This window comes from Phyllostomus discolor, chromosome 6 (assembly GCF_004126475.2).
Source record: "Phyllostomus discolor isolate MPI-MPIP mPhyDis1 chromosome 6, mPhyDis1.pri.v3, whole genome shotgun sequence".
NCBI classification, from domain to species: domain Eukaryota; kingdom Metazoa; phylum Chordata; class Mammalia; order Chiroptera; family Phyllostomidae; genus Phyllostomus; species Phyllostomus discolor.
The window spans coordinates 162,333,102-162,361,099 of NC_040908.2; the positions used below are offsets into that span (position 1 = coordinate 162,333,102).

General features: G+C 61.1%; 1 protein-coding gene across 1 annotated transcript; it reads left to right on the forward strand.

The window, feature by feature from the left end:
• Positions 1-106: 106 nt before the first annotated feature.
• Positions 107-27,998, forward strand: CD5 (CD5 molecule). The gene is made up of 15 exons (XM_036030014.1): positions 107-155; positions 7,670-7,975; positions 8,386-8,445; positions 8,720-9,050; positions 18,448-18,480; positions 18,875-18,966; positions 19,738-20,043; positions 20,454-20,513; positions 20,788-21,138; positions 23,265-23,555; positions 24,194-24,319; positions 25,073-25,126; positions 26,076-26,198; positions 26,726-26,817; positions 27,250-27,998. The coding sequence occupies exons 1-14, from the start codon at positions 107-109 to the stop codon at positions 26,812-26,814; spliced, it is 2,271 nt and encodes a 756-aa protein (XP_035885907.1). The 3' UTR covers positions 26,815-26,817; positions 27,250-27,998.

Here is a 27,998-nt window from a genome sequence, read left to right on the forward strand (position 1 = left end):
GGTCCACAGCCCGTACCTTGAACCCCGGGCCGGGCCAGTTGCTTGGGGAATTCAGAATGTTTAGATGGCAGGAGGTACCTTGTGCATGGGCTTGCGTGTCCCGGACATGCCCGCCAACCAGGCCTCAGGCAACGCTTCAGGAGATGGCTTCTGCAGTGAGGCGTGAATTCACACACTCAGAGGGACCCCTGAAGGCCGCCAGCACTCTTCCTGCCAAAGGGCCAAAGGCATTAGAAAGACTTTGGTTGGATCTTGAGTTGCAGATGAGAGATTGTGGCCACCTCCTCTATAACTTACTGCTATCATCCTCCTCCTCCTCCTCTTCATCATCATCATCACTATCACCATCATCGTTATTCCCCTCCCAGGCCGGACTTCCGGGGCTCTCACAGGCACCCCACTACTCCCTTATCCCTGGGGGCACAGCTGGGAGAGAGGTGGCGGGGACAGGACAGGAAAGTGGTGGCAGTTGACAGAGACGACAAGGGCCCACAGGTTCCCACAGAGGTTCCAGAGCGAGCCTTCCCTCTGCTCGGCCTCAGTTTCTCCCATCTGTACCACGGGGTGAGCAGGCTCTGGCGCCTCCCCCGCAGTAGGCTCTCGTGGGGCCCCTGCCCAGTGATGGCCATTGTTTTTCTGCCCTGACTCTATACCACCAGCGAGCTGTGTGACCTTGGGCAAGTCACTCAGCCTCTCTGGATCTCAGTGTCCTGATCTCGAAATGGGGGTGAGCCTGGTGCCTCAACACAGGGCTGTGGGTGGAAAGAATGAGCCCCCGCCGGCGGCAGAGTCCTGAGATACGGGAAGCTCTGAACAAAACGGAGGGCTTGTCCCAGTGGAGACACAGGCGCGTGAAGCTCGTGCACATTCCATGGGTCACGCACGCCACAGCGGGGAGAGAGAGCCGTGAGCTGAACCGTGAAGGCCGCTGTGCCCAGATGGGCTCACTGCCTGCGCGCTGGCACAGGCCCTGGGTGAGCGAGAGGAGCGGCCAGGTCTGCTGTCCCGTCCGAGGGCTCCAGCCCCCTGGCTCTCCTGGCACGAGCTTCTCTGCGTGTTTTGCACACACAAAAAGCTCCCGATCCTACACCAGCCACTTCCTCTGGGGCTCGGCCAGAGGAACAGCATTGTGGGTCGTGTGATCTTTGTTCCCGTGAAGCCCGGATGCTGACGCAGTTTAGACACAGCTCGCTGACCAGTGTGGTCCAGGAAAGAGGGGTCTCTGACCCTCCTAGGCGGCCTCTCCTCGGGGGGGGGGGGGTGACAGGAAGGAGAAGGCAGCATGCCCCCCAAGGCCCTCAGACATGTGCAGCTTGCTGTGCATTGAAGAGAAGTTCACGGACTAGTAGGAGGAATCACCGTTCATGGAAAAATGGACTGTCTGACTTCAAACCACACTAAATTAGCCACTGGTTTCCTCATCTGAGGGACAGCGACGGCAGCCCCCTCAGATGAGTCCGTCAGGGTCTCTCATGATAAACTCTCACCCGCTCTGGGGTCTGCACCCGGAAGGGGTTCAACCAGCGTTCACTATCGCCCTTGTCACCATCAGCAACGTCCCAGCCCCTCCCCGCATCCCGGGTGCCCTCCATGTCCTAGGGTGCAGGTGGCCAGGGTCCAGGCAGGACCTACCAGTGAGTGGCAGACAGGCCGGCCTGGGCTCTACTGAGTGTGCCAAGTGGGCCCCACCACCCAGGCCTGCCAACCAACCCTCATCTTCAATTCCCAACCCAACTGGCATTTATCTGCAGGTTTCTGGCAGACGCATTCGGTGCAAATCCCGACCTGAACGAATAGGAGGCTATTTATAATCTTGGCGCGTCCTCCTCAGTGTGAAAATTCACGCGTTCACTGCAGGGACCATCCCGTGTCTGAGGCCGGGGCTGTCCAGACGCAGGGCGACAGGAGGCGGCCTCGGGGACCGTGGCAACCAGAAGGGCAGGCTGCTGCCGGGGGCTGGCAGCGACATGGCCCCCACGGCCAGAAAGACCTCTTTTTCAAAGACATCTGGATCTTGGGTTTTTTGGGGGGGCAGTTTTTGGTAAAACAAGACAAAGAGAAACTTTTCCAGAAATGGGCCACCCAATTTTTAACATTGTGCAAAGCCAATGAAGCTCATCCAGGGCCTGATGCGGCCGGCAGGGCTGCTGAAGTGGGAATCACGTGGAAAGCTGGGAGCCAAGGGGAGAGGGGAGCTGGGAGATGAGGATGGATGCATATGATATATGTGGTCTCAGAGCTGCTTTCAGGAATTCATCTGCTCCTCGCCGAGACCTGTCGGAGCAGCTCCAAATGATTAAATCCCTGCAAATGCAGAAATGAAAAAGGGGGTTCAGAGGGAGTAAGGAGGCCTTCCTTTTTTTATTTTTAAAGATTTTATTTAATCATTTTCAGAGAGAGGAGAAGAGAAGGAGAAAGACAGGGAGAGAAATATCCATGTGCAGTTGCCTCTCGTGCACTCCATACTGGGGGGCCGTGGCCTGCAACCCAGGCACGTGTCCTGACTGGGAATTGAACGAGCGACCCTTTGGTTCAAAGTCCACGCTCATTCCGCTGAGCTACTACACCAGCCAGGGCTTTAAGAGGCACTCTAACCCTGGCTTTCTTGTCCTGAGCTTTGCCTGGATGTGGTCAGTCCAAGTCCTAAATTTCTGGGCTTCCAGGGAAGGTCGGCTGGAAAAGGAAGGGGCCTTTGGAGAATGCTCGTTCTCAGCTCCAGCGGCTGAGGTGTCGCTGTGGAGAGCAGGTTAGGAAATGGCACGATGCTTCCGTGCCCCATGTCCCCCGTGGTCTCAAGGGTCTCCGGGCTTCTGTGTGCAGATTCTGCCACAGCAGAGCCTGGACCTCAGGCTGCAGGCGGGGGCCGGTGGGGTACATTGTGGCAGGAAGGGCGTCAGAGAGCCCTGAGCGCATCTCCCAGGTTCAGGGGAAGGAGGATGTTGGTCTGATCCCTGTGCAAAGCCGCTAACATCAGCTGCGGACGATCAGACCCTGAATATTTCCTGGACAGAACGAAAGAACAAAGCACCCAGGATGCTCCAAGTCAGGCACACCTCCCCCTGTCGACCTCTCAACCTCCAGGAGGGTGAGGGGTGGTGGAATCTAAGGCCCGCATTTTATAGATGAGGACACGGAGCCCAAAGAGGCCGAGTGACTCACCAAGAGCGCACGGCAAGTGCCTGGGAAAGCCCTCCCGGTGGCGTGTCTCACGGACGAGCAAATTGCAGGTTCACACCTTCCCATCGGGCTCGCACGCCAGGAACACGCAGGAGCCAGTGAGACACGGGGCCAGCTGCCGCAGCCTTCGCTCCAATGGAAGGGCGGCCGCCTGGCCCAGAGGTCAAACAGCACAAACCCGGCTCCCGGAGGCCCGGCTGAGAGTTCCGACCCCAGCACTCACAAGCTGTTCGGGCCGGTTCATCGCTCTTAATCTCCTCATCTGTACAATGGGAATTCGAGCAGCAGCAGCACCTGCTTCGCAGGGCTGTGATGAGGTTTGAGAGCGTGCACGTAAAAAGTGCCTGGGAAGGGGTGCCAGCTATAGGCGATGGGGACGCTGCTGGAGGGACAGACAGGAAAGGCTGCTCGGTTGAGGACAGATGGACACCCAGAGGGAGCCAAAGCCCTAGGATGCCTAAACGCCTCTTCTCCGCAAGGCATTTTCCATTGTAGAATTTTCCTTGGTTGTCTGGCTCGTCAGGTCTTTCCTGGCAGGGCCTGGGCTGCCCTGTGTGAGACCTGCCACCACGGCCAGGCCCGGGGCTTCCGGGCCTGGGGGCTTCCGGGCCTGGGGGCTCAACTCTGCACCCCCAACTTGGCCCTTGGGAGGCACAATGGGGGGGCAGAGAGTAGAGGGCATGGGTGTAGGAGGCAAGCTCATGGTTCAAACCCAGGCCCTGCCAATTGCTGGCAGCGTCGCCCTGGAGGGGGCACTTACGCTCTCCCAGTAGGCGTCCCGCGAACGTACTCAACTCACACTGCGAGGCCGTGTGGGACATTAACGAGGACATCTGTAAGGAATGACCCCGAGGGCCAAGTGTACAGTAGGTGCTCAATAACGGTAGCTGCTGTTCATAATGAATGTTGGCCGAGGTGACTTTGGGAATGCAAGGGCCCAGGTGAGCAAGGCAAGTGTGAGCCCGGGGGCCTGGCTCTCCCGGGGTCCTGGACAGGGAGTCGCCCACGGGGAAAGCTCCCTCGGGCCCCGCACGCACCCCAGGCCCTGCCGGGACCATGACCAGGAGCCACGGCTCTGAGCACCAGGCAGGGCCAGGTGCTCACCGGGCTGAGTCCTTCACGCCGATCCCATCCTCTCATCACCGTGCAGCTGCTCCTCTCCCTGTCCCCAAGCTGTGGACCAGGAAACGGAGACTTGGAGACTCGGAGGGGCTGAGGCGCTGGCCTGCCCAGGGCCCGCAGGCAGGCAGTGGCAGGGCCGTGCCCTCGCCCAGAGAAAGGGATCAGTGCCTGAGAACCCGCACAGCCCCAGAGGGGGGTGGGTTTCCACCAAAGTGCCCCCCAAGCTGCCTCAGCTGTCATGGTTTAGCCAAAGAAATGACTCCCTAAAGGTGAACAGCCCTACTCCCAATGGGGAGCTGGAGCTGGGGGAGCTGGAGGGAGGTGGGAGTGAGAGGTCAGGGGTGGGAATGAGAGGTCAGGGGTGGGAATGATGGCAAGACCAAGGGCCTCCCGCCTCCTCTTTCACCTCCTGAGAGTGGACATCTCCACCGCGTCCTCCTGCCCACTGCAGCAGACCAGATGATTGACAGCTGGTCAACACTGCTCTGGGGCCGACACTCCCCCTGCGTGAAAAACGCCTTCCCCCCCTGAGGCCCAGGACTCCCAGGCGACCACGCGAGGCTCTCCCGAGACAGACGAGCATCGCTGGGCCAGCACGGCTCCATGACGAGGGATCTCGGGTGGGGGGAGAGGGTGAGCTGCAAGCCTCCCCTTCAAATCCTACCACGGGTTCAGAACACTCAGGCAAGAACAGGCTTTAAGAAAAAAAAAAAAAAACGATTTATTTTAACACCCAGCAACAATTTCTCAAACACAACTTAAACCCAGCCGCTGACTATATAACATAGTCTCCACGACCCAGTGCTGACCTCAGAGCCCAACGGAGAGGTCAGTCCAGGGGTCAGACAGGCAGCCATCAATACCCCTGCTCTGAGAGTGATAACGCTGGGTGGCGGACTCAGAGGGTGGGCTCTGAGGACACACAGGCATGTCACCCCACCCCGTCCCCACCCGGATCCACCGACAGCCCAGCCGCAGGTCAGCTAGTCTCAGGCTGCCCTGCTGGGAGACCCCCTTCTTCCCACAATGGGGCTGGCAGGAGGTGGCACTTCCCAAATGGCTCGCACCCCTACTGGCTGAGCCCAGGCAGGAGCTGCGCCAGGCTCGCTGGGGCCGTGGTCTTGGCGCCCCGACCAACTGGCTGGGCCCCCACGGCCGAGTCCCTTCCAGTCCAAGTCTGAGCTTTGACGCCCTCCCCTGGAGGCCGGAGCTGGGAGAGACGAATCGAGGCTGTTCTTGTCCCACCTGCTTGGGAATACTCCAGAGCAGCAACCTGGTCTTGGGTTCCCTCCCTGGCTCGTTTCCTGGTCCCCTGGAACTATGGAGTGCAAACTTTAAAAAAATATTTTATTTATTTTCATTCTTAAAGGGGAAGGGAGGAAGATGGAGAGAGACACATAGATGTGTGAAAAAAACATCGATCGGGTGCCTCTTGCACGCCCCCATGTGCGAACCTGGCCCGCAACTCAGGCATGTGCCCTGACTGGGAATCGAACCAGCGACCTTTTGGTTTGCAGGCCGGTGCTCTGAGCCACACCAGCCAGGGCAGGAGTGCAAGCTTTTTCTGATTGAAAGCAACCTACCAGCACATTTTGACTGTGCAGCCGGAGGCACGGAAAGTGATCCTTGTCCTCACAGTGTGCAGTGCCTCTGACATCCTCTCTTCTAGTCCATTTCATTGTGTAAAACATCGACCTTTGTGACACCGCTCATTAGTGCAAAGGGACGGCAGGCGGGAATGTGGGGCGGGGTGGGGCTGTTGTGTGCCCTGGTTGTGATGACGGTTACCCCGGCCCACGTCTGCGCTAGCATCCACGGCACTGTGCACAGAAGGAAAAGCCAGGGGACCGCCTGTTCTTTTTGCAAAGTCAAGTTTTAAAACAGGGACGAAAGGTCATGCTTGCGACCCACTGAACTGACTTCACGGCCCACCCAGGGGGACAGGGGTAGCGTGCGAAGCCCTGCACCTGGACGCCAGGATCCTGGGGGCGGGCAGAGAAGGCCGTGGCTCTGCCCGTGGGCGCAGGGAGCGGGAGCGGGCGGGAGACTCACTTCCTGACCTTGCTCTCTCCTTTCCGCAGTGACTTCCTGCCTCGGAGGGCCCGGCGACTCAGGTGAGGAAGAGCTATGGGAGGCCTGGCGGCAGAGGCGGGCAGGGGGAGCCGGGCTGTCGTTCTGTCAGGCTGTAGGGGGTCCTGCCAATTCAGAAATCAGCGCCTCCACCAGGGATAGAGAGAGAGAAAGAGAGAGAGAGAGTGTCAGAGTCCCCCCACCACACACACGACCATGCCCACCTGCACGTGGACGCCCTCCATGGCCACGAGACACCCCATCTGTCCAGTGCTCCCCCACCCGAAACATCCATCCATCTCTGGCATATCTTTCCAGAACCTCTCTATGCCAGTGCAAACACACATTCTTATTCTTTCCGTCACGAAGCCTGAGCACATCACAAAAGCCATGTTCCTGCCCACGACCCGGCAATCCCACTTCTGGGGGTCCTCCCAGGAGAGGGGGCAACGAGTGCCCACAAAAAGACAAAGACAGGCACCCGAGGGTCCACAGCAGCCCAGACGTGGACGCAGCCCAGATGGCCAAGGCCTGTCCACACGGGAAGCGTGGGCAGCCACCGGAAAGGACGGACTCACGGCCAGGCAGCGCCGGGGGAAATCTGCAGCCCCGAGCGAAAGGAGCCAGGCTGGAAAAACCGGCGAACAATAGAAGTGCCGAATGATCTCACTCACATGACATTTTAGGACGGGTGAAAGTCATCTTGAGTGACAGAAAGCAGACGGGTGGTGGCCTGCGGCAGGCTGCAGGGAGTCTCCCGGGTGGTGGGAAGGCTCTGTGTGGGGGAGCACGGTGGTGGTGCTACGGACGGACGCCCGCCGTCTGTCCAGTTCCTCTGAACAAGCACCCCTCAAACGAGCGCGTTTCACTGGGTGCAGGTTGCACCTCAATAAAGTCGGTTTTAGAAGTCAGAGGAAAAGAAACAGGCACCAGGCCTATCTCAGGTCTACGGAGACAGACTTCCCAGGAGGAGGGCGGCTCTGCTGCACCAGGAGGGGGGGCGGTGGTTGAGGGCCCCTCGCCCACTGTTCCAAGTTTCCCCCGGCTCCGAGGTCTGCGCCCCGTCCTTCCGGCCTGGCTCCAGGTGGCTTCAGGGGGCCGCCTGGGTCAGGAGAGGCCCCAGGTGGAGACTCTGGGAAGTCCCTGCAGTGCCCCGAAGGATGAGTCACAGGAGCGCGACAGCAGGGAGCCGGGCTGCGGGCGGGGGCCCAGAGGGAGAGCTGGGGGCAGGCAGGCAGGCAGGCAGGCAGGCAGTGAGGAGCCTTCCCAGCCTGACCCTGCCCTGCTCTCTGACCCCTAGAGCTCCCGCTGAGACTGCAAGGCTCCAGCTCTCCGTGCCAGGGCCAGCTGGAGGTCCTCTTCGACGGCAAGTGGCACACGGTGGACAGCCAGAGCTGGGGCCGCAGCCGGAACCGCTGGGAGGACCCCAGGCAGGCCTCCAGTCTCTGCCAGAAGCTGAACTGCGGGGACGCCTTGGTCCTGGCCCACATCTCGCACTTCAACAGCCCCCAGAACCACGTCATCTGCCAGGGGCAGCCAGGGTCCTTCTCCAGCTGCAACTCCAGCGTGGCAAACCAGAGGGCCCCTCTGGGCCTGATCTGCTTAGGTGGGTCCCCTCGGCCCGGACACCGGGCCTGGGATGCGGGGCCTGCGCAGGCAGGTGGAAGAGTGTCCCGGGTTTACAGTGCCCCCCACACACACACACATTCGCTGGTGGGGAACTGGAGCGGGAAGGCTGAGGGGTGCTGGCACCTGTCTGGTGAGATGGAAAAGGTCAAGGACCTGCTAACGTCACTGTCTCCTCTTAGCCTCCGTTTTCCCAACTGTAAAATGGGCTGGTGCCGCCCACCTCACAGGAGGCTTAGAGACAACTCGTGGAGCAAGTGGCACTCACATCCCGAGTTCCGGGTCCTGCTGGAACGGCCCTCAGCCCCAGAGCTGCCCTCAGCCCTGCACACGCCCCACCCCCCCTCCTCCCCGCTCTTTCTGCCCCCTCACCAGAATGTCTCCTTGCAGAGCTGCCGAAGACGAGCCCTCCTACCACAAGGCCGCCGCCCACCACGCCAGAGCCCACAGGTAAAAGGATTCCGAGGCCCCCGGGGGAGGGTGTCCGATGCAGTGATTAGAAACACAGGATGCCCAGTTACATTTGAATTTCGGGCAAACACGAAAAGTGTTGGTGGAATTACGCCCCATGCAGCAGTCGGGACCTCGCCGCTTCCCAGGTCCGTCGGCCGGTCATTCACACGCCCGTGTGTTGGAGCCGAGATCCAGGAGCATGGAGGGCCTCCCTGCCCCCCGCCGCCAGCCGTCAGTGCTCAGACGCACACCCCTCCCCCTCTCTCCCCAGTGCCTCCCAGGCTGCATCTGGTGCCAGGGCCCGAGGGCCTGCGGTGCATGGGCGTGGTGGAATTCTACAGGGGCAGTCTAGGTGGCACCATCAGCTATGAGGACCAGGACGGGCACAAGGATCAGGACGGACCCAAGAACCTGGGGGACCTCATCTGCGGGGCCCTTCAGTGTGGCTCCTTCCTGAAGCGCCTGCCGGAGGCCAGGGCAGCCAGGACGCAGCCCCCAGGGGAGACCGGGCCCTTGCCAATCCGGTGGGAGATCCGGGACACCAACTGCACCTCCCTGGAGCAGTGTTTCAGAAAGGTCCAGCCCCGGAATCCTGGGCAACGGTGGGGAGGGGCGGCCGCTCATGCTGCGGCCCGAGCCCCGGGTTCTAAGCCTGGCCATGTGTGCCTAGGACGGGTCCCCGGGCCTCTCCGGGCCTCCATCTGCCGTTTCTAAAAGGCAGGGGGTGAACTAGAAGAGATCTGACCTCTTCTCGAGGTCTGGAAGGTGGAGCGGGGTAAAGAGGTGCGTGGTCCCAAGACGGGAATGGGCGGCAACAGGAAGGAGCTTGCAGCTCCCCGGTTCGGAAGGGAAGGTCTCAGGGGACCCTCAGGCCCCTCTAGAGAAGCTGGTGTGCGGAGGGGACTCGGCGTGTGTGTGTGTGTGTGTGTGTGTGTGTGTGTAAATAGGCATGTGTGAGCAGTGTGCTTGTGTGTGTTTTCAAGGGCCAGGCATGCCTCCAAATGTCATCTTGCCATCCCCCGAGCATGTGATGGTGGCACATGTGCACACATGTTCACACAGCTATTCTTATACGGAACTGCAAGAGATACAAAATGCCTTCCGCCTCCAGGGCAGAGGCCTGGAGACGGGGCCCTGGCTTGCCCCCGGGACCCTCCAGTGGAGCTGCTGTGGCCCCTCAGCCCTGGGCAGCCCTGGGACCAGGCCCTTCAATCCCCGCCTGCCCCTCACTGGTGGCTGGGTATGGGGTGGGGTCCTGCCCCGCGGCCTCCCGCCTGAATCCCATTGTGGGCCGAGGCTCCTGGCAGGACCATGCAGGCCCGTGGCCCAAAGGAGCCCGGCGTCAGGGAGGCTCAGCAGCCGCACCTTCAGCCCCTATTTGGCAGGAGCCCCCTGGAACCCCAGGAGCATGTGGTTCTCCGTGTGTGTGCATGTGTGTGCACGTGTGTGCACACACACACACCGGTAGATCAGAAACATTCCCTTCGCTCAGTGGGTCACCGCTTAGAAAATACCTTCAGAGCCATTTTCTTCCGTAAGCTCCATGGCAGCCTAGGAAGTAGGCGGGCCCAGCGGCCCCATTTCACAGTGGAGAAAACTGAGGTCCGAGGGGCAAGCCCAGGGTGAAGCAGCTGGTGGGCAGCGCAGCTGACCCCAGCCCAGCACTCCTGCTCTCATGGAGACCGCTCAGGACCCTTAGCTAAGAGCAGAGGCCACCAAAGCCACTCCCTTGCGGAGGAAAATGGTCGCAGGACACAACTGCCCCCAGCGCACTTGCAGCCCCCAAGGTCTAGGGGCCCCGAGGCCCAGGGCCGGAGCCGGGGGCAAACAGCACAGGTACCTTTGAGATGCCGCCACAGCCCTGGGGACGCTGCAGCCTCCTGGCTGGCCTGCTGGGCCGTGCCCGTGACTCAGGGAACTTGGGGCATGAAGGTGCCTGTGGCATGGGGACGGCGGCCTTGACCATGGCCTCCCACGGTGGCTCTCAGCCCCAGAGACTCTGCAGATTGAATCCTGTCTGCCACTCGCTGGCCGGGTGACCTCCGACCTGTCTGTAAGCGTCAGTCGGTTTTCTCCTCCGTCCGTGAGAATACAGTAGTGCCTGCCTCATGCAGGGTTTTAAGGATGAAATGCATCAATGCATGTAAAGTGTCCATCAGAATGTCGGCATGTAGTAGAGTAAGCACTCAAGAAGCATCAATAGTAATAATAATAATTACTGTTAAATTATTATTACTACTCTCAAGGTCAGTAAGAAACGAGATGAGGTAGGATTGGTGCGAAGGGGTCTTGCCAGAGGCTGGCCTACCCCTCAGCCTTTTTGCTCCCCAGCACTCTGGCACAGGCTCTGCATTCATTCACTTACCCACAAAGGTTTACTGAGCTCCTACTCTGTGTCCAGCTCTGTTCAAAGCACTGGGGATACAGCAGTGCATGGATCAGGACCCCCCGCCATGGACCTCCTGGTCCTGTGTGCCAGGCTGAGACCAAGGAGACCCGTTACAAAGCACAAGTAAACGAGCCCTTGAAATACGTGCAAATATGTTGATCAGCACAACCAAGGAAACAGCGTGGTGGACATAAGTGGCCGACTTCACTGAGGGGCAGGCAGGCCCAGTCCACAGGCTAGACATCCACGACAGAGGAGGGGGTGGGGCCCCAGCTTTGTGTGAGCCACGCAGCCCGTGTCCCAGGTGGCAGCGCTGAGGCCCGCTGGCTCTGGACACAAAGGATGAGGCCCCAACACCCCCAGGAGGAACGGGGGGACCAGGGGCCGGCACTGGCCCTCTGGACGCTCTGCCCAGCTCCAGCCATTCAGAGGGGCTTCCTCCATCTGGACCAGGGAGGGCCTCCAACTCCGCCTGACAAGCTGGACTGAACCCCTACTGTGTGTACGTGCACACCTGTGTGTGGGTACACGTGCGCACATGTGTGTATGCCGTGTGCATCTGTGTCGGGTGCAGTGTGTCCAGGAGAGCTGTGTGCGCGTTCCTGAAGGCCCGTGGGGCTCAGAGCAGCACGGGGTCGGGGTCCAATTTCTAGCTGGCCACTCACAAATGACAAGAACACCTCTCTGAGTCTCAGCCTTCTCACCCAGAAAATGGGGGTCACCGCTGTGCTCGCCTCAAAGGGTAATTCATCACCAGATCTAACTCTTTCGTTCATGCGTTCAGATAGCACCTGTGCACTGAGCACCCACTATGTGCCAGGCAGCATCCTGAGCTCAGGGGGCACCGCGGCGAACAAGGAAAACCCCGGGGGGTGGGTCTGACGCTGTAGTCGGGGTGTGGTGGGGAAACAGACGAGACATGGAGTGGGCCGGTGACTGCACGGCGCTCGGGGTCCTGAGTGGTGTGGTCGGGGGGTTGGGAGCGTGGGGCGGCCATGCTGTACCTGGGAGGGTGCAGTGGGCCTCACGAAAAGATAATGTTTGGGAAAAGTCTGGTAGGGAGGGAGGGAGCCCACTGTGCCAGCCTGGGGAGGACCCTGGCAGAGGGGCGGCGGCCGGAAGGCTGTGGGGCGCCCCCCCTGGGGTCCGGGGCTTCTCCCCCAGTGACCTGAGCAGAGGGGAAAGTGTGCTGAGCGCCCTGGAGAGAGACAGGAACTCACCTGTCCTGGTCCACAGCCCGTACCTTGAACCCCGGGCCGGGCCAGTTGCTTGGGGAATTCAGAATGTTTTAGATGGCAGGAGGTACCTTGTGCATGGGCTGCGTGTCCCGGACATGCCCGCCAACCAGGCCTCAGGCAACGCTTCAGGAGATGGCTTCTGCAGTGAGGCGTGAATTCACACACTCAGAGGGACCCCTGAAGGCCGCCAGCACCTTCCTGCCAAAGGGCCAAAGGCATTAGAAAGACTTTTGGTTTGGATCTTGAGTTGCAGATGAGAGATTGTGGCCACCTCCTCTATAACTACTGCTATCATCCTCCTCCTCCTCCTCTTCATCATCATCATCACTATCACCATCATCGTTATTCCCCTCCCAGGCCGGACTTCCGGGGCTCTCACAGGCACCCCACTACTCCCTTATCCCTGGGGGCACAGCTGGGAGAGAGGTGGCGGGGACAGGACAGGAAAGTGGTGGCAGTTGACAGAGACGACAAGGGCCCACAGGTTCCCACAGAGGTTTCCAGAGCGAGCCTTCCCTCTGCTCGGCCTCAGTTTCTCCCATCTGTACCACGGGGTGAGCAGGCTCTGGCGCCTCCCCGCAGTAGGCTCTCGTGGGGCCCTGCCCAGTGATGGCCATTGTTTTTCTGCCCTGACTCTATACCACCAGCGAGCTGTGTGACCTTGGGCAAGTCACTCAGCCTCTCTGGATCTCAGTGTCCTGATCTCGAAATGGGGGTGAGCCTGGTGCCTTCAACACAGGGCTGTGGGTGGAAAGAATGAGCCCCCGCCGGCGGCAGAGTCCTGAGATACGGGAAGCTCTGAACAAAACGGAGGGCTTGTCCCAGTGGAGACACAGGCGGCGTGAAGCTCGTGCACATTCCATGGGTCACGCACGGCCACAGCGGGGAGAGAGAGCCGTGAGCTGAACCGTGAAGGCCGCTGTGCCCAGATGGGCTCACTGCCTGCGCGCTGGCACAGGCCCTGGGTGAGCGAGAGGAGCGGCCAGGTCTGCTGTCCCGTCCGAGGGCTCCAGCCCCCTGGCTCTCCTGGCACGAGCTTCTCTGCGTGTTTTGCACACACAAAAAGCTCCCGATCCTACACCAGCCACTTCCTCTGGGGCTCGGCCAGAGGAACAGCATTGTGGGTCGTGTGATCTTTGTTCCCGTGAAGCCCGGATGCTGACGCAGTTTAGACACAGCTCGCTGACCAGTGTGGTCCAGGAAAGAGGGGTCTCTGACCCTCCTAGGCGGCCTCTCCTCGGGGGGGGGGGGTGACAGGAAGGAGAAGGCAGCATGCCCCCCAAGGCCCTCAGACATGTGCAGCTTGCTGTGCATTGAAGAGAAGTTCACGGACTAGTAGGAGGAATCACCGTTCATGGAAAAATGGACTGTCTGACTTCAAACCACACTAAATTAAGCCACTGGTTTCCTCATCTGAGGGACAGCGACGGCAGCCCCCTCAGATGAGTCCGTCAGGGTCTCTCATGATAAACTCTCACCCGCTCTGGGGTCTGCACCCGGAAGGGGTTCAACCAGCGTTCACTATCGCCCTTGTCACCATCAGCAACGTCCCAGCCCCTCCCCGCATCCCGGGTGCCCTCCATGTCCTAGGGTGCAGGTGGCCAGGGTCCAGGCAGGACCTACCAGTGAGTGGCAGACAGGCCGGCCTGGGCTCTACTGAGTGTGCCAAGTGGGCCCCACCACCCAGGCCTGCCAACCAACCCTCATCTTCAATTCCCAACCCAACTGGCATTTATCTGCAGGTTTCTGGCAGACGCATTCGGTGCAAATCCCGACCTGAACGAATAGGAGGCTATTTATAATCTTGGCGCGTCCTCCTCAGTGTGAAAATTCACGCGTTCACTGCAGGGACCATCCCGTGTCTGAGGCCGGGGCTGTCCAGACGCAGGGCGACAGGAGGCGGCCTCGGGGACCGTGGCAACCAGAAGGGCAGGCTGCTGCCGGGGGCTGGCAGCGACATGGCCCCCACGGCCAGAAAGACCTCTTTTTCAAAGACATCTGGATCTTGGGTTTTTTGGGGGGGCAGTTTTTGGTAAAACAAGACAAAGAGAAACTTTTCCAGAAATGGGCCACCCAATTTTTAACATTGTGCAAAGCCAATGAAGCTCATCCAGGGCCTGATGCGGCCGGCAGGGCTGCTGAAGTGGGAATCACGTGGAAAGCTGGGAGCCAAGGGGAGAGGGGAGCTGGGAGATGAGGATGGATGCATATGATATATGTGGTCTCAGAGCTGCTTTCAGGAATTCATCTGCTCCTCGCCGAGACCTGTCGGAGCAGCTCCAAATGATTAAATCCCTGCAAATGCAGAAATGAAAAAGGGGGTTCAGAGGGAGTAAGGAGGCCTTCCTTTTTTTATTTTTAAAGATTTTATTTAATCATTTTCAGAGAGAGGAGAAGAGAAGGAGAAAGACAGGGAGAGAAATATCCATGTGCAGTTGCCTCTCGTGCACTCCATACTGGGGGGCCGTGGCCTGCAACCCAGGCACGTGTCCTGACTGGGAATTGAACGAGCGACCCTTTGGTTCAAAGTCCACGCTCATTCCGCTGAGCTACTACACCAGCCAGGGCTTTAAGAGGCACTCTAACCCTGGCTTTCTTGTCCTGAGCTTTGCCTGGATGTGGTCAGTCCAAGTCCTAAATTTCTGGGCTTCCAGGGAAGGTCGGCTGGAAAAGGAAGGGGCCTTTGGAGAATGCTCGTTCTCAGCTCCAGCGGCTGAGGTGTCGCTGTGGAGAGCAGGTTAGGAAATGGCACGATGCTTCCGTGCCCCATGTCCCCCGTGGTCTCAAGGGTCTCCGGGCTTCTGTGTGCAGATTCTGCCACAGCAGAGCCTGGACCTCAGGCTGCAGGCGGGGGCCGGTGGGGTACATTGTGGCAGGAAGGGCGTCAGAGAGCCCTGAGCGCATCTCCCAGGTTCAGGGGAAGGAGGATGTTGGTCTGATCCCTGTGCAAAGCCGCTAACATCAGCTGCGGACGATCAGACCCTGAATATTTCCTGGACAGAACGAAAGAACAAAGCACCCAGGATGCTCCAAGTCAGGCACACCTCCCCCTGTCGACCTCTCAACCTCCAGGAGGGTGAGGGGTGGTGGAATCTAAGGCCCGCATTTTATAGATGAGGACACGGAGCCCAAAGAGGCCGAGTGACTCACCAAGAGCGCACGGCAAGTGCCTGGGAAAGCCCTCCCGGTGGCGTGTCTCACGGACGAGCAAATTGCAGGTTCACACCTTCCCATCGGGCTCGCACGCCAGGAACACGCAGGAGCCAGTGAGACACGGGGCCAGCTGCCGCAGCCTTCGCTCCAATGGAAGGGCGGCCGCCTGGCCCAGAGGTCAAACAGCACAAACCCGGCTCCCGGAGGCCCGGCTGAGAGTTCCGACCCCAGCACTCACAAGCTGTTCGGGCCGGTTCATCGCTCTTAATCTCCTCATCTGTACAATGGGAATTCGAGCAGCAGCAGCACCTGCTTCGCAGGGCTGTGATGAGGTTTGAGAGCGTGCACGTAAAAAGTGCCTGGGAAGGGGTGCCAGCTATAGGCGATGGGGACGCTGCTGGAGGGACAGACAGGAAAGGCTGCTCGGTTGAGGACAGATGGACACCCAGAGGGAGCCAAAGCCCTAGGATGCCTAAACGCCTCTTCTCCGCAAGGCATTTTCCATTGTAGAATTTTCCTTGGTTGTCTGGCTCGTCAGGTCTTTCCTGGCAGGGCCTGGGCTGCCCTGTGTGAGACCTGCCACCACGGCCAGGCCCGGGGGCTTCCGGGCCTGGGGGCTTCCGGGCCTGGGGGCTCAACTCTGCACCCCCAACTTGGCCCTTGGGAGGCACAATGGGGGGGCAGAGAGTAGAGGGCATGGGTGTAGGAGGCAAGCTCATGGTTCAAACCCAGGCCCTGCCAATTGCTGGCAGCGTCGCCCTGGAGGGGGCACTTACGCTCTCCCAGTAGGCGTCCCGCGAACGTACTCAACTCACACTGCGAGGCCGTGTGGGACATTAACGAGGACATCTGTAAGGAATGACCCCGAGGGCCAAGTGTACAGTAGGTGCTCAATAACGGTAGCTGCTGTTCATAATGAATGTTGGCCGAGGTGACTTTGGGAATGCAAGGGCCCAGGTGAGCAAGGCAAGTGTGAGCCCGGGGGCCTGGCTCTCCCGGGGTCCTGGACAGGGAGTCGCCCACGGGGAAAGCTCCCTCGGGCCCCGCACGCACCCCAGGCCCTGCCGGGACCATGACCAGGAGCCACGGCTCTGAGCACCAGGCAGGGCCAGGTGCTCACCGGGCTGAGTCCTTCACGCCGATCCCATCCTCTCATCACCGTGCAGCTGCTCCTCTCCCTGTCCCCAAGCTGTGGACCAGGAAACGGAGACTTGGAGACTCGGAGGGGCTGAGGCGCTGGCCTGCCCAGGGCCCGCAGGCAGGCAGTGGCAGGGCCGTGCCCTCGCCCAGAGAAAGGGATCAGTGCCTGAGAACCCGCACAGCCCCAGAGGGGGGTGGGTTTCCACCAAAGTGCCCCCCAAGCTGCCTCAGCTGTCATGGTTTAGCCAAAGAAATGACTCCCTAAAGGTGAACAGCCCTACTCCCAATGGGGAGCTGGAGCTGGGGGAGCTGGAGGGAGGTGGGAGTGAGAGGTCAGGGGTGGGAATGAGAGGTCAGGGGTGGGAATGATGGCAAGACCAAGGGCCTCCCGCCTCCTCTTTCACCTCCTGAGAGTGGACATCTCCACCGCGTCCTCCTGCCCACTGCAGCAGACCAGATGATTGACAGCTGGTCAACACTGCTCTGGGGCCGACACTCCCCCTGCGTGAAAAACGCCTTCCCCCCCTGAGGCCCAGGACTCCCAGGCGACCACGCGAGGCTCTCCCGAGACAGACGAGCATCGCTGGGCCAGCACGGCTCCATGACGAGGGATCTCGGGTGGGGGGAGAGGGTGAGCTGCAAGCCTCCCCTTCAAATCCTACCACGGGTTCAGAACACTCAGGCAAGAACAGGCTTTAAGAAAAAAAAAAAAAAACGATTTATTTTAACACCCAGCAACAATTTCTCAAACACAACTTAAACCCAGCCGCTGACTATATAACATAGTCTCCACGACCCAGTGCTGACCTCAGAGCCCAACGGAGAGGTCAGTCCAGGGGTCAGACAGGCAGCCATCAATACCCCTGCTCTGAGAGTGATAACGCTGGGTGGCGGACTCAGAGGGTGGGCTCTGAGGACACACAGGCATGTCACCCCACCCCGTCCCCACCCGGATCCACCGACAGCCCAGCCGCAGGTCAGCTAGTCTCAGGCTGCCCTGCTGGGAGACCCCCTTCTTCCCACAATGGGGCTGGCAGGAGGTGGCACTTCCCAAATGGCTCGCACCCCTACTGGCTGAGCCCAGGCAGGAGCTGCGCCAGGCTCGCTGGGGCCGTGGTCTTGGCGCCCCGACCAACTGGCTGGGCCCCCACGGCCGAGTCCCTTCCAGTCCAAGTCTGAGCTTTGACGCCCTCCCCTGGAGGCCGGAGCTGGGAGAGACGAATCGAGGCTGTTCTTGTCCCACCTGCTTGGGAATACTCCAGAGCAGCAACCTGGTCTTGGGTTCCCTCCCTGGCTCGTTTCCTGGTCCCCTGGAACTATGGAGTGCAAACTTTAAAAAAATATTTTATTTATTTTCATTCTTAAAGGGGAAGGGAGGAAGATGGAGAGAGACACATAGATGTGTGAAAAAAACATCGATCGGGTGCCTCTTGCACGCCCCCATGTGCGAACCTGGCCCGCAACTCAGGCATGTGCCCTGACTGGGAATCGAACCAGCGACCTTTTGGTTTGCAGGCCGGTGCTCTGAGCCACACCAGCCAGGGCAGGAGTGCAAGCTTTTTCTGATTGAAAGCAACCTACCAGCACATTTTGACTGTGCAGCCGGAGGCACGGAAAGTGATCCTTGTCCTCACAGTGTGCAGTGCCTCTGACATCCTCTCTTCTAGTCCATTTCATTGTGTAAAACATCGACCTTTGTGACACCGCTCATTAGTGCAAAGGGACGGCAGGCGGGAATGTGGGGCGGGGTGGGGCTGTTGTGTGCCCTGGTTGTGATGACGGTTACCCCGGCCCACGTCTGCGCTAGCATCCACGGCACTGTGCACAGAAGGAAAAGCCAGGGGACCGCCTGTTCTTTTTGCAAAGTCAAGTTTTAAAACAGGGACGAAAGGTCATGCTTGCGACCCACTGAACTGACTTCACGGCCCACCCAGGGGGACAGGGGTAGCGTGCGAAGCCCTGCACCTGGACGCCAGGATCCTGGGGGCGGGCAGAGAAGGCCGTGGCTCTGCCCGTGGGCGCAGGGAGCGGGAGCGGGCGGGAGACTCACTTCCTGACCTTGCTCTCTCCTTTCCGCAGTGACTTCCTGCCTCGGAGGGCCCGGCGACTCAGGTGAGGAAGAGCTATGGGAGGCCTGGCGGCAGAGGCGGGCAGGGGGAGCCGGGCTGTCGTTCTGTCAGGCTGTAGGGGGTCCTGCCAATTCAGAAATCAGCGCCTCCACCAGGGATAGAGAGAGAGAAAGAGAGAGAGAGAGTGTCAGAGTCCCCCCACCACACACACGACCATGCCCACCTGCACGTGGACGCCCTCCATGGCCACGAGACACCCCATCTGTCCAGTGCTCCCCCACCCGAAACATCCATCCATCTCTGGCATATCTTTCCAGAACCTCTCTATGCCAGTGCAAACACACATTCTTATTCTTTCCGTCACGAAGCCTGAGCACATCACAAAAGCCATGTTCCTGCCCACGACCCGGCAATCCCACTTCTGGGGGTCCTCCCAGGAGAGGGGGCAACGAGTGCCCACAAAAAGACAAAGACAGGCACCCGAGGGTCCACAGCAGCCCAGACGTGGACGCAGCCCCAGATGGCCAAGGCCTGTCCACACGGGAAGCGTGGGCAGCCACCGGAAAGGACGGACTCACGGCCAGGCAGCGCCGGGGGAAATCTGCAGCCCCGAGCGAAAGGAGCCAGGCTGGAAAAACCGGCGAACAATAGAAGTGCCGAATGATCTCACTCACATGACATTTTAGGACGGGTGAAAGTCATCTTGAGTGACAGAAAGCAGACGGGTGGTGGCCTGCGGCAGGCTGCAGGGAGTCTCCCGGGTGGTGGGAAGGCTCTGTGTGGGGGAGCACGGTGGTGGTGCTACGGACGGACGCCCGCCGTCTGTCCAGTTCCTCTGAACAAGCACCCCTCAAACGAGCGCGTTTCACTGGGTGCAGGTTGCACCTCAATAAAGTCGGTTTTAGAAGTCAGAGGAAAAGAAACAGGCACCAGGCCTATCTCAGGTCTACGGAGACAGACTTCCCAGGAGGAGGGCGGCTCTGCTGCACCAGGAGGGGGGGCGGTGGTTGAGGGCCCCTCGCCCACTGTTCCAAGTTTCCCCCGGCTCCGAGGTCTGCGCCCCGTCCTTCCGGCCTGGCTCCAGGTGGCTTCAGGGGGCCGCCTGGGTCAGGAGAGGCCCCAGGTGGAGACTCTGGGAAGTCCCTGCAGTGCCCCGAAGGATGAGTCACAGGAGCGCGACAGCAGGGAGCCGGGCTGCGGGCGGGGGCCCAGAGGGAGAGCTGGGGGCAGGCAGGCAGGCAGGCAGGCAGGCAGTGAGGAGCCTTCCCAGCCTGACCCTGCCCTGCTCTCTGACCCCTAGAGCTCCCGCTGAGACTGCAAGGCTCCAGCTCTCCGTGCCAGGGCCAGCTGGAGGTCCTCTTCGACGGCAAGTGGCACACGGTGGACAGCCAGAGCTGGGGCCGCAGCCGGAACCGCTGGGAGGACCCCAGGCAGGCCTCCAGTCTCTGCCAGAAGCTGAACTGCGGGGACGCCTTGGTCCTGGCCCACATCTCGCACTTCAACAGCCCCCAGAACCACGTCATCTGCCAGGGGCAGCCAGGGTCCTTCTCCAGCTGCAACTCCAGCGTGGCAAACCAGAGGGCCCCTCTGGGCCTGATCTGCTTAGGTGGGTCCCCTCGGCCCGGACACCGGGCCTGGGATGCGGGGCCTGCGCAGGCAGGTGGAAGAGTGTCCCGGGTTTACAGTGCCCCCCACACACACACACATTCGCTGGTGGGGAACTGGAGCGGGAAGGCTGAGGGGTGCTGGCACCTGTCTGGTGAGATGGAAAAGGTCAAGGACCTGCTAACGTCACTGTCTCCTCTTAGCCTCCGTTTTCCCAACTGTAAAATGGGCTGGTGCCGCCCACCTCACAGGAGGCTTAGAGACAACTCGTGGAGCAAGTGGCACTCACATCCCGAGTTCCGGGTCCTGCTGGAACGGCCCTCAGCCCCAGAGCTGCCCTCAGCCCTGCACACGCCCCACCCCCCCTCCTCCCCGCTCTTTCTGCCCCCTCACCAGAATGTCTCCTTGCAGAGCTGCCGAAGACGAGCCCTCCTACCACAAGGCCGCCGCCCACCACGCCAGAGCCCACAGGTAAAAGGATTCCGAGGCCCCCGGGGGAGGGTGTCCGATGCAGTGATTAGAAACACAGGATGCCCAGTTACATTTGAATTTCGGGCAAACACGAAAAGTGTTGGTGGAATTACGCCCCATGCAGCAGTCGGGACCTCGCCGCTTCCCAGGTCCGTCGGCCGGTCATTCACACGCCCGTGTGTTGGAGCCGAGATCCAGGAGCATGGAGGGCCTCCCTGCCCCCCGCCGCCAGCCGTCAGTGCTCAGACGCACACCCCTCCCCCTCTCTCCCCAGTGCCTCCCAGGCTGCATCTGGTGCCAGGGCCCGAGGGCCTGCGGTGCATGGGCGTGGTGGAATTCTACAGGGGCAGTCTAGGTGGCACCATCAGCTATGAGGACCAGGACGGGCACAAGGATCAGGACGGACCCAAGAACCTGGGGGACCTCATCTGCGGGGCCCTTCAGTGTGGCTCCTTCCTGAAGCGCCTGCCGGAGGCCAGGGCAGCCAGGACGCAGCCCCCAGGGGAGACCGGGCCCTTGCCAATCCGGTGGGAGATCCGGGACACCAACTGCACCTCCCTGGAGCAGTGTTTCAGAAAGGTCCAGCCCCGGAAGGACGGCCAAGTCCTCGGCCTCATCTGTTCTGGTGAGTGAGCCTGGGCCAGGCCCAAGGGCGTCCCTGGAAGGTCAGTCACTGCGTGTTCTCCCAAACCCCTGCCCGTGGCCACAGGGTCCAGGGCGCTGTGGGGAGCACGAGGGAGCCAGGGGGCTGCTGGTCGGCCTCTAAGCGGGAGGCAGGGTGGGATGGGGAGGCTGCAGTCACACCAGGTGCCTTGGGAGTCTCTGCAAGGGAACTCGAACAAGTCCACACGCCCCGAACGCCACGCCACTCGGGGAGGCGGGGTCAGCAGGACTTCCAGGAGGAGGCAAGGCCTGCTCTGCGGGTTCGGAAGGAGGAGGGGAGCGCAGTGGGGTAGAGGGGAGGGGGCTTGCAGGCAGGAAGAGTGGCCTGTGCCAAGGACCACCGCAGGGTGGGGCGGGGGGGCAGGACCAGCCTTGCAGGAAGGGGGTTTGTCAGCCCCGGGGACCACTGTCCCCTGGTTGCAGACGGTGAGAAGTGGGAGGTCCCGGGCACAGCAGGCCCAGAGGAGGCCAGGGCAGGTCTGCAGGGGCCTCCTGCACAGGCTGCCCAGCCACAGAGCAGCGAGTGGGAGAACCTGGTGATGCCGGTGTGGTTGAGGGGAGGTGGCCGAGGAGTCTGGTCCACGGGACCCCGAAACCAGGATCATGGGGCACCCCAGGGGAAAGAGAAAACCAGGGGGAAAGGCATTGCCTGCCTGAGGGGGGAGGGGCGTCTCTCCGAGGGAGGGTTCTGGCCGACCCAGACTGTAGGAAGTCTCCCGGCACGGTGGCCCAGGGCATCCCTTCTCGCTCATGGCGGCTTCGGGGGTGGGAGCCACGGCCACCCCCGCTTTACGCACGAGCAGGCTGAGGCTCAAGGAGGCGACATTTCTTGCCTAATATCACAGATCGGCGATTTTCAGCCTTTTTCATCTCCCGGCACCCGGAAACAAATTACTAAAACTCTGTGGCACACCAAAAAAAATTGTTTTTTTGCCCATCTGACAAAAAAAAAAGGGTATAATTTTGATTCATTGACACCGGATGGGTATTGCTGTGGTGGCTGCCGCCCCTTTTGCACTTGACAGTCTAAGGGAAAAGAGGTCAGTGCCGTGACCGAACTGCCAGGGGCCCTGCGGCACCCGGCTGAAAATCGCTGTCACAGAGCACCGGCTGGTTTCCGCTTGGGCACGGTCAGGCCAGAGCCTGTCACCGGAGCCTCGGCTACCCCCGGGGTGGTCCAGGACGGCTGCATGGGCATCAGTAGGGGCTGGATAGAAATGCAGACGCTCAGGCCCCACCCCCAACCTACTGAATCAGGACCCGCATTTCAGCCCGGTCCAGAGATGCCAGCGTACAAAGCCAGAAGCACTGCGATGGACTGTGGGCTCTCCTGCTGGCAGGGAGGCCCCCACGTACTGGGTGTCTGGTGTGAATGAGTCAACACTGCCCCCTCCAGGCAGAAGCTGGACCCCACGGTCTCTTGGCCCGTGCAAGGCTGGCTCTCAGCCCCACCCAGCCCTCCCGCAGGCTGCAACCTGCAAACCACACCCAGGGAGCTGACCTTTGACATTTATTCTACATAGAATTTACTAAGCCTTTGAAGGCGGATGTTGCTATGGAAACTGACCAAAGCTGGTGAGATCCCAGCTCCCTCTACACTGACCAGCAGGTCCTGGGCGGCAGTATTTCTGGCTTCTGTCCCCCGCTGTGAACTGCCAGGACTTGGAGCAGGAGGGAGTTCCCATCCCTGGGCCTCAGTTTCCCTGCCTGAAAAGCTCTCCCGCCTCCCAGGAAGCAGCAGGAGAAGGAGAGGATGTTTCTAAGAGGAAAGGGGAGCCCGCTTCCCACAGCTCTTCCCACTGCCTGTTGCTGGCGGCCGCCACAGGCATCGCCACCTGCCAGCTTCTTCACCGATCCAAGGGCCCAGGCTGTTGCTTTGCTGGCAGCTGCCCAGAAAAGGGGGGAAGTGGCGGAGATGACGGCAGAAAGAGGAAAGGACAGAAAGGAAAGTCGTGACAGGTGGCGCCGAAGCCCCTGCGAGGTGGCCGCCACTCTGCCAGTGGCAGGGCGTCCCAGGGGCCAGGCGTGCAGGCCGAGGGTGGAGGAGGCTCCCTCCAAGCCTCATCTCCCACTGTGTCTCCTCCACAGATTTCCAGCCCAAGGTGCAGAGCCGCCTGGCGAGGGGCAGCGGCACGTGTGCAGGCTACGTGGAGGTGCGCTGGGGCCGGCAGTGGCAGGACCTGTGCCACCACTCCCCTTTCAAGGTCCCCCCTCGGTGGGAGGAGGTGTGCCGGGAGCAGCGGTGCGGCAACCTCAGCTCCTTCGAGGTGCTGGAGGCCGGTGGCCAGACCTCCCGGGGGCTCGTCTGTCACCAGGAGAAGCTGTCCCAGTGCTACGAGCTTCAGGAGATAACCTACTGCCGGAGGGTGTTAGTCACGTGTGAGTCTACTGCGGGCGGGGGACAGTTCTGGGTTTTCCCTCTAAGGCCCGGTCAGCGAGCAGGACCGGGAGCCCCAGGCCCCCAGAAAAGGGTGGAGAGATGGCACCTGGGGGGGAGGGCGGCAAGAGCACGCAGACAGCCATGAGCACGAGCCACAGAGAGAGGGCTGGCCCTCGCTGTCAGGCAGCCGGTGAAGGACAGAACGCCACTCTGCCTTCTACGGGTCCAGGAGGGGCGGGAGTGAAGCCAGGGCCAGGTGGAACATATGGCCCCTTTAACGGTAACCGAGTGACATTGAAGAGAGAGATGGAGGCACGGCCGGCCATTGGTACATGACCAGGCCCTGGTGCCATGTATGGTGGCCAGGTGATCGCACGGTAGGAAGTTCAGTAAGTGGTTACCAAAGTGGCAGGTGAGAGCTGGACGGCCGAGTGGCAGGGAGATGCAAAGGGGAATGGAGGGGTGTGTAGCACAGAATTCCAGAGGCCGTGGAGGGACAGCCGTGTGGGCGGTGCCTTCCACACTGTGCTGCTGAGTCACGGGGAGGAGCCGGGCAGCGGCTTCCCTGTGAAGGGGTAGATTCGGCGCCCACGGGGTGGGACTGAGCTGAGCCCCTGCCTCCCCCCCTCCCCCACAGGCAAGGACCCGAACCCGGCGGGCCTGGGCGCGGGCACCGTGGCGAGCATCATCCTGGCCCTCATGCTCCTGGCGGTGCTGCTGGTCGTGTGCGGCCCCCTCGCCTACAAGAAGCTGGTGAAGAAATGTAGGTGCCGGCGCCTCAGCCACCCCCCTCTCAAGCCCCTGTGCGGGGAGACGGGCAGGGGCCCCGCCTCTGCTTCCACACCCAGCCCCACCCCTCTCCCACTGACTTGGCTTCCTCTACTCCAAGTACCAGAAACAGAAAGTCAGGGACAGTGTGGTGGCTGGTGCGCCCACAGCGGGGGCCCAGCTGAGACCCACTCCTGGCCAAAGGGAGGGTGTGGCCTTCGTTAGCTGGTGATGGGCCCAGAGGGTCATGAGCATGGCCTCTGACCTCAGGAGACACGTGTCGCAGGCCCGGTGCCACCACCTCCCAGCTGAACCTGATGGTGACTAAGCCACTTCCTCTCGGAGCCTCAGTTTCCTCATCCACAAAATAGGCGATTACTCACCCAGTGAATATAGCGGGTTGCAGTCTTCGTCTTGCAGAACTCAGGAGAACATGATTCAAGGACAAGGAAGGGGGATGAGAGGGGCTGAGAAGTGAAGGCCCAGAGGCAGGCAGTCTTGGCTGGGTCCCTGCCACCCTCCCAGATCTTAATTCTGGTTCTGAAGTCGTTTCCGCTGCAGAACCAGTCACCTCTAGCAAGAGGTGGGTGCAGGTTCCTCCCCAGCAAGTCAGAAAACCGAGGCCCCCAAAGGTTCCAGGGGGCAGAGCCCAGCAGTCGCCCCTGCAGCGGCACCTGCCCCCCCTCCCCACCCCTCCACTCCCTGCTCCTGCCTCCACCCTCATGTGCCTTTCCCGTCTGTTGCCCAGTCCGCCAGAAGAAGCAGCGCCAGTGGATCGGCCCGACGGGAATGAGCCAGAACAGTGAGTGTCCCCAGAGGCAGGGTCCGTCCTCAGCCCGGCCAGGGTCCCCCCCACCCCAGCCCCAGCTCAGGAAGGAAGCCTTGGAGGCAGGGTCGAGGCTCACTGCTGACCCCCTCCAGAGCCAGGGGCTGCCCGAGGGCTCTGATCCCCACCATGCGGCTGAGAGATGGCTGTGCCAGCCGGTGCTCGCGGGTGGTCCTCAGAGAGAAAGACTCTGGGACCACTCAGATTCCCACGGCCACGCGGGAAACAAAGCTGGACTCGGTTCCTCATTGCGGGACTTATCAGAGCCTTCAGGGGCATTTCTGCCTGGTTCATCCCCAAAGCGGGGGCACGTGAAGAAGGGTTGTTCACGCCGGTTCCATCAGTGTCTCGGTCGTGGGACAACCTTCGAAGGCCAGTCATAAAACATTCTGACGCAGCCAGCCCAACCCCCACCCAGCCTTCGACTTCCCTCCTTGCAGCCCTGCCCGGGCCACCCTCCTGGGTGGAACCACGGCTCTCCTCCTCCTCCCTCCCACTTCGTATTCTCCCCCCGTTTACCGAGAGCCCAACCCTTCAGGAAGGCTCTGTGTTGTCACGTCTGTTGTTATAAATAAAGGCCCTCAGCTCTGGGAGGGCAAGGGGGTGTACCTACCCTATCTCCTGTGTTCCAATTCCCTGCTTAAAACATGTTTGATGACTGACTAACAGACCCACCAAAGGCCCAACCTGCCAACCCGCTCGCTGGCCAGTCCAAAGCTGCTCTAAGTCTGACCCCTGCTAGTATGAACCTGTCCAGAGAGAAAGGCAAAGAGGGACACGTTGGGGAAGCTGTGGGTGCCCTTGCAGCACCGCTCCCCCATCACACAGTGGGAACGGACATTAAAGCTCGGGCCCCTGTGGGGAAGGAGGATGAGGAGTCAGCACGTGTCCTGACGGTGTCTCCTGCGTCTGTCTGTCTGCTCAGTGTCTTTCCACCGCGATCACGCGACCACAGTCCGCCGATCCCAGGCTGACAACCCCGCCGCCTCACACGTGGAGAACGAGTACAGTCAGCCTCCCAGGAACTCCCAGGTCTCCGCTTATCCAGGTGAGCACTTCCGGCCCTCCGAGGCGGCCTGGGGTGGGGGGGCTGGAGCAGGGGCCACGTGATCACCCAAAGAGGAGGGTGCGGGGGAGGGGTGGGGTGACCTGCCTGCTGAGGGCGCTCACAGCAGGGTGAGGAAGGAATGCGGCCTTCACAGGCTGTTCAGCTGGAGAGGGGGCTCTGGGACGCCATTAACCCCAGCACCGCTGTGACCCCACAGCCCGGCGTCTCTGCAGGGCGTTGAGGGCGAGGTGGCCAGTGAGGCAGAAGGGAGCCACCCAGAGCCCCGGGGGAGCCGGTATCGAATGCTCCCAGACGGGCACTGACAACGAAGCCCCAGGGAGCCTGGAGTTCAGTGTCATTAGTGAACATTTGGCTGGTTTGATCGAAACAGATCCATGGCTGTCCAGCCACCAGCTCTGGGGGCCCCCCTGATCCCTGACCCCCCGTGGGGCTCTGGGCTCTGAGGGCGCTGTCTGTGCAGCCTGGCGGGCTGAGCCCGGCTGCAGCGGCCTCCTTTCCCTCCGCAGCTCTGGAGGGGGCCCTGCATCGCGCCTCCACCCAGCCCGACAACTCCTCCGACAGTGACTACGACCTGCACGGGGCTCAGAGGCTGTGAGAGGTGAGCACAGGGTCCCCACACCGCCGCCCCCCTGGGGATGAGCGCCAGCCACTGGATGCCTACCTCCCGCCTGCCCGCCCGCCCATCCGTGAATGGGGCGTTCCAAGGTCTGGGCTCACGTGCAGGGAGAGAATAAGTAAGCCTCGAGAATTCGGGGGATGGGGGCTGACCTGGCGATTAGCGCAGAGGACTCTCCCCGGCCTTACCACCACCTCTTCCACTCCATCTCGGGAGCCCACCCAAACGGGCCCCTAGGTGGTGGGCTTACACCAGGGCTGCCGGCAGGAGGGAGAAGCCCCTGACCCAGAGGGGCAGCCACTGACCCAGATGCTGAGCAGGGGCCTCAGGGCCTGCTCCCAACCTCCCGAAACGAGCTCCCTGTGTGAGGGGTGTGAGGTTTCCTCCCCTGACACACTCCCTTCTCACCCACAGACCCGGGAATCGGGAACCGACATCCAGAGCCAGACCATTTGTCCTGAGAACATTCTGCATTTGCCGCTTGGAAATACGTCCCCCGGTTTCTGTGCCCGCCAGAACCCGGACGGAGGGCACGAGCCTGGCCCAGGGGAGACCCGCCCGACAGCTCGGCCGACCCTGCAAGTGTGGCAGCTGGGAAAGGGCCGAGCCCACAGACAAGCAGCCACCCCCAGACAGAGACATCTGGGGGGTCCAGGCCCTGGAAGCCCCCACCCCCATCTGTGGGGAGCAGTGCCCAAGCAGGAGATGGGCTCTCTCCTCAGGCCTGGGCCCCAGTGAGGACTGACGGGAAGCTCACGGTGTGGGGGGACAGGTGGAAGCTGAGTACTCTACTGTATTTCCAATATGTTCTTTGTAAATAATGCCTTTTCTACTTCCTGAGAATTAGTGTCCGGCCTCCTCGGTCCAGGGCCACCCCCATCCCTCTGGAGATGCCTGAGGGCGGGGGCACCTGTTGGGGGGGTTTGCCATCCTCCGATGGGAGGGCTGCTCACCTGGCACAACGCTGCTCAGCACAGCAGCCCCTCAGGGCGATGTGTGGCCCCGACCCCGCGCCCTGCTCCACCCCTCCCTCTGCGGCCTCCCCCAGACTCCTGCCTCTTCAAGGTGCCTCCCTAAGAGAGAGCAGGGACTGGGGCTGGCTGTCAAGTGCAAAGGCCCCTAGTGCCGCCTGACAGCCTGGCACAAAGGGGGGACCCAGTAAA

Excerpts from the sequence above, each read along its gene's own strand:
- CD5 (XM_036030014.1), top strand. The coding sequence starts at position 107 with ATGCCCGCCAACCAGGCCTCAGGCAACGCTTCAGGAGATGGCTTCTGC. Across the intron at positions 156-7,669 it reads TTCAGGAGATGGCTTCTGCA|AGCTCCCGCTGAGACTGCAA; the intron begins GTGAGGCGTGAA and ends TCTGACCCCTAG. Across the intron at positions 9,051-18,447 it reads CCCCGGAATCCTGGGCAACG|TGACTTCCTGCCTCGGAGGG; the intron begins GTGGGGAGGGGC and ends TCCTTTCCGCAG.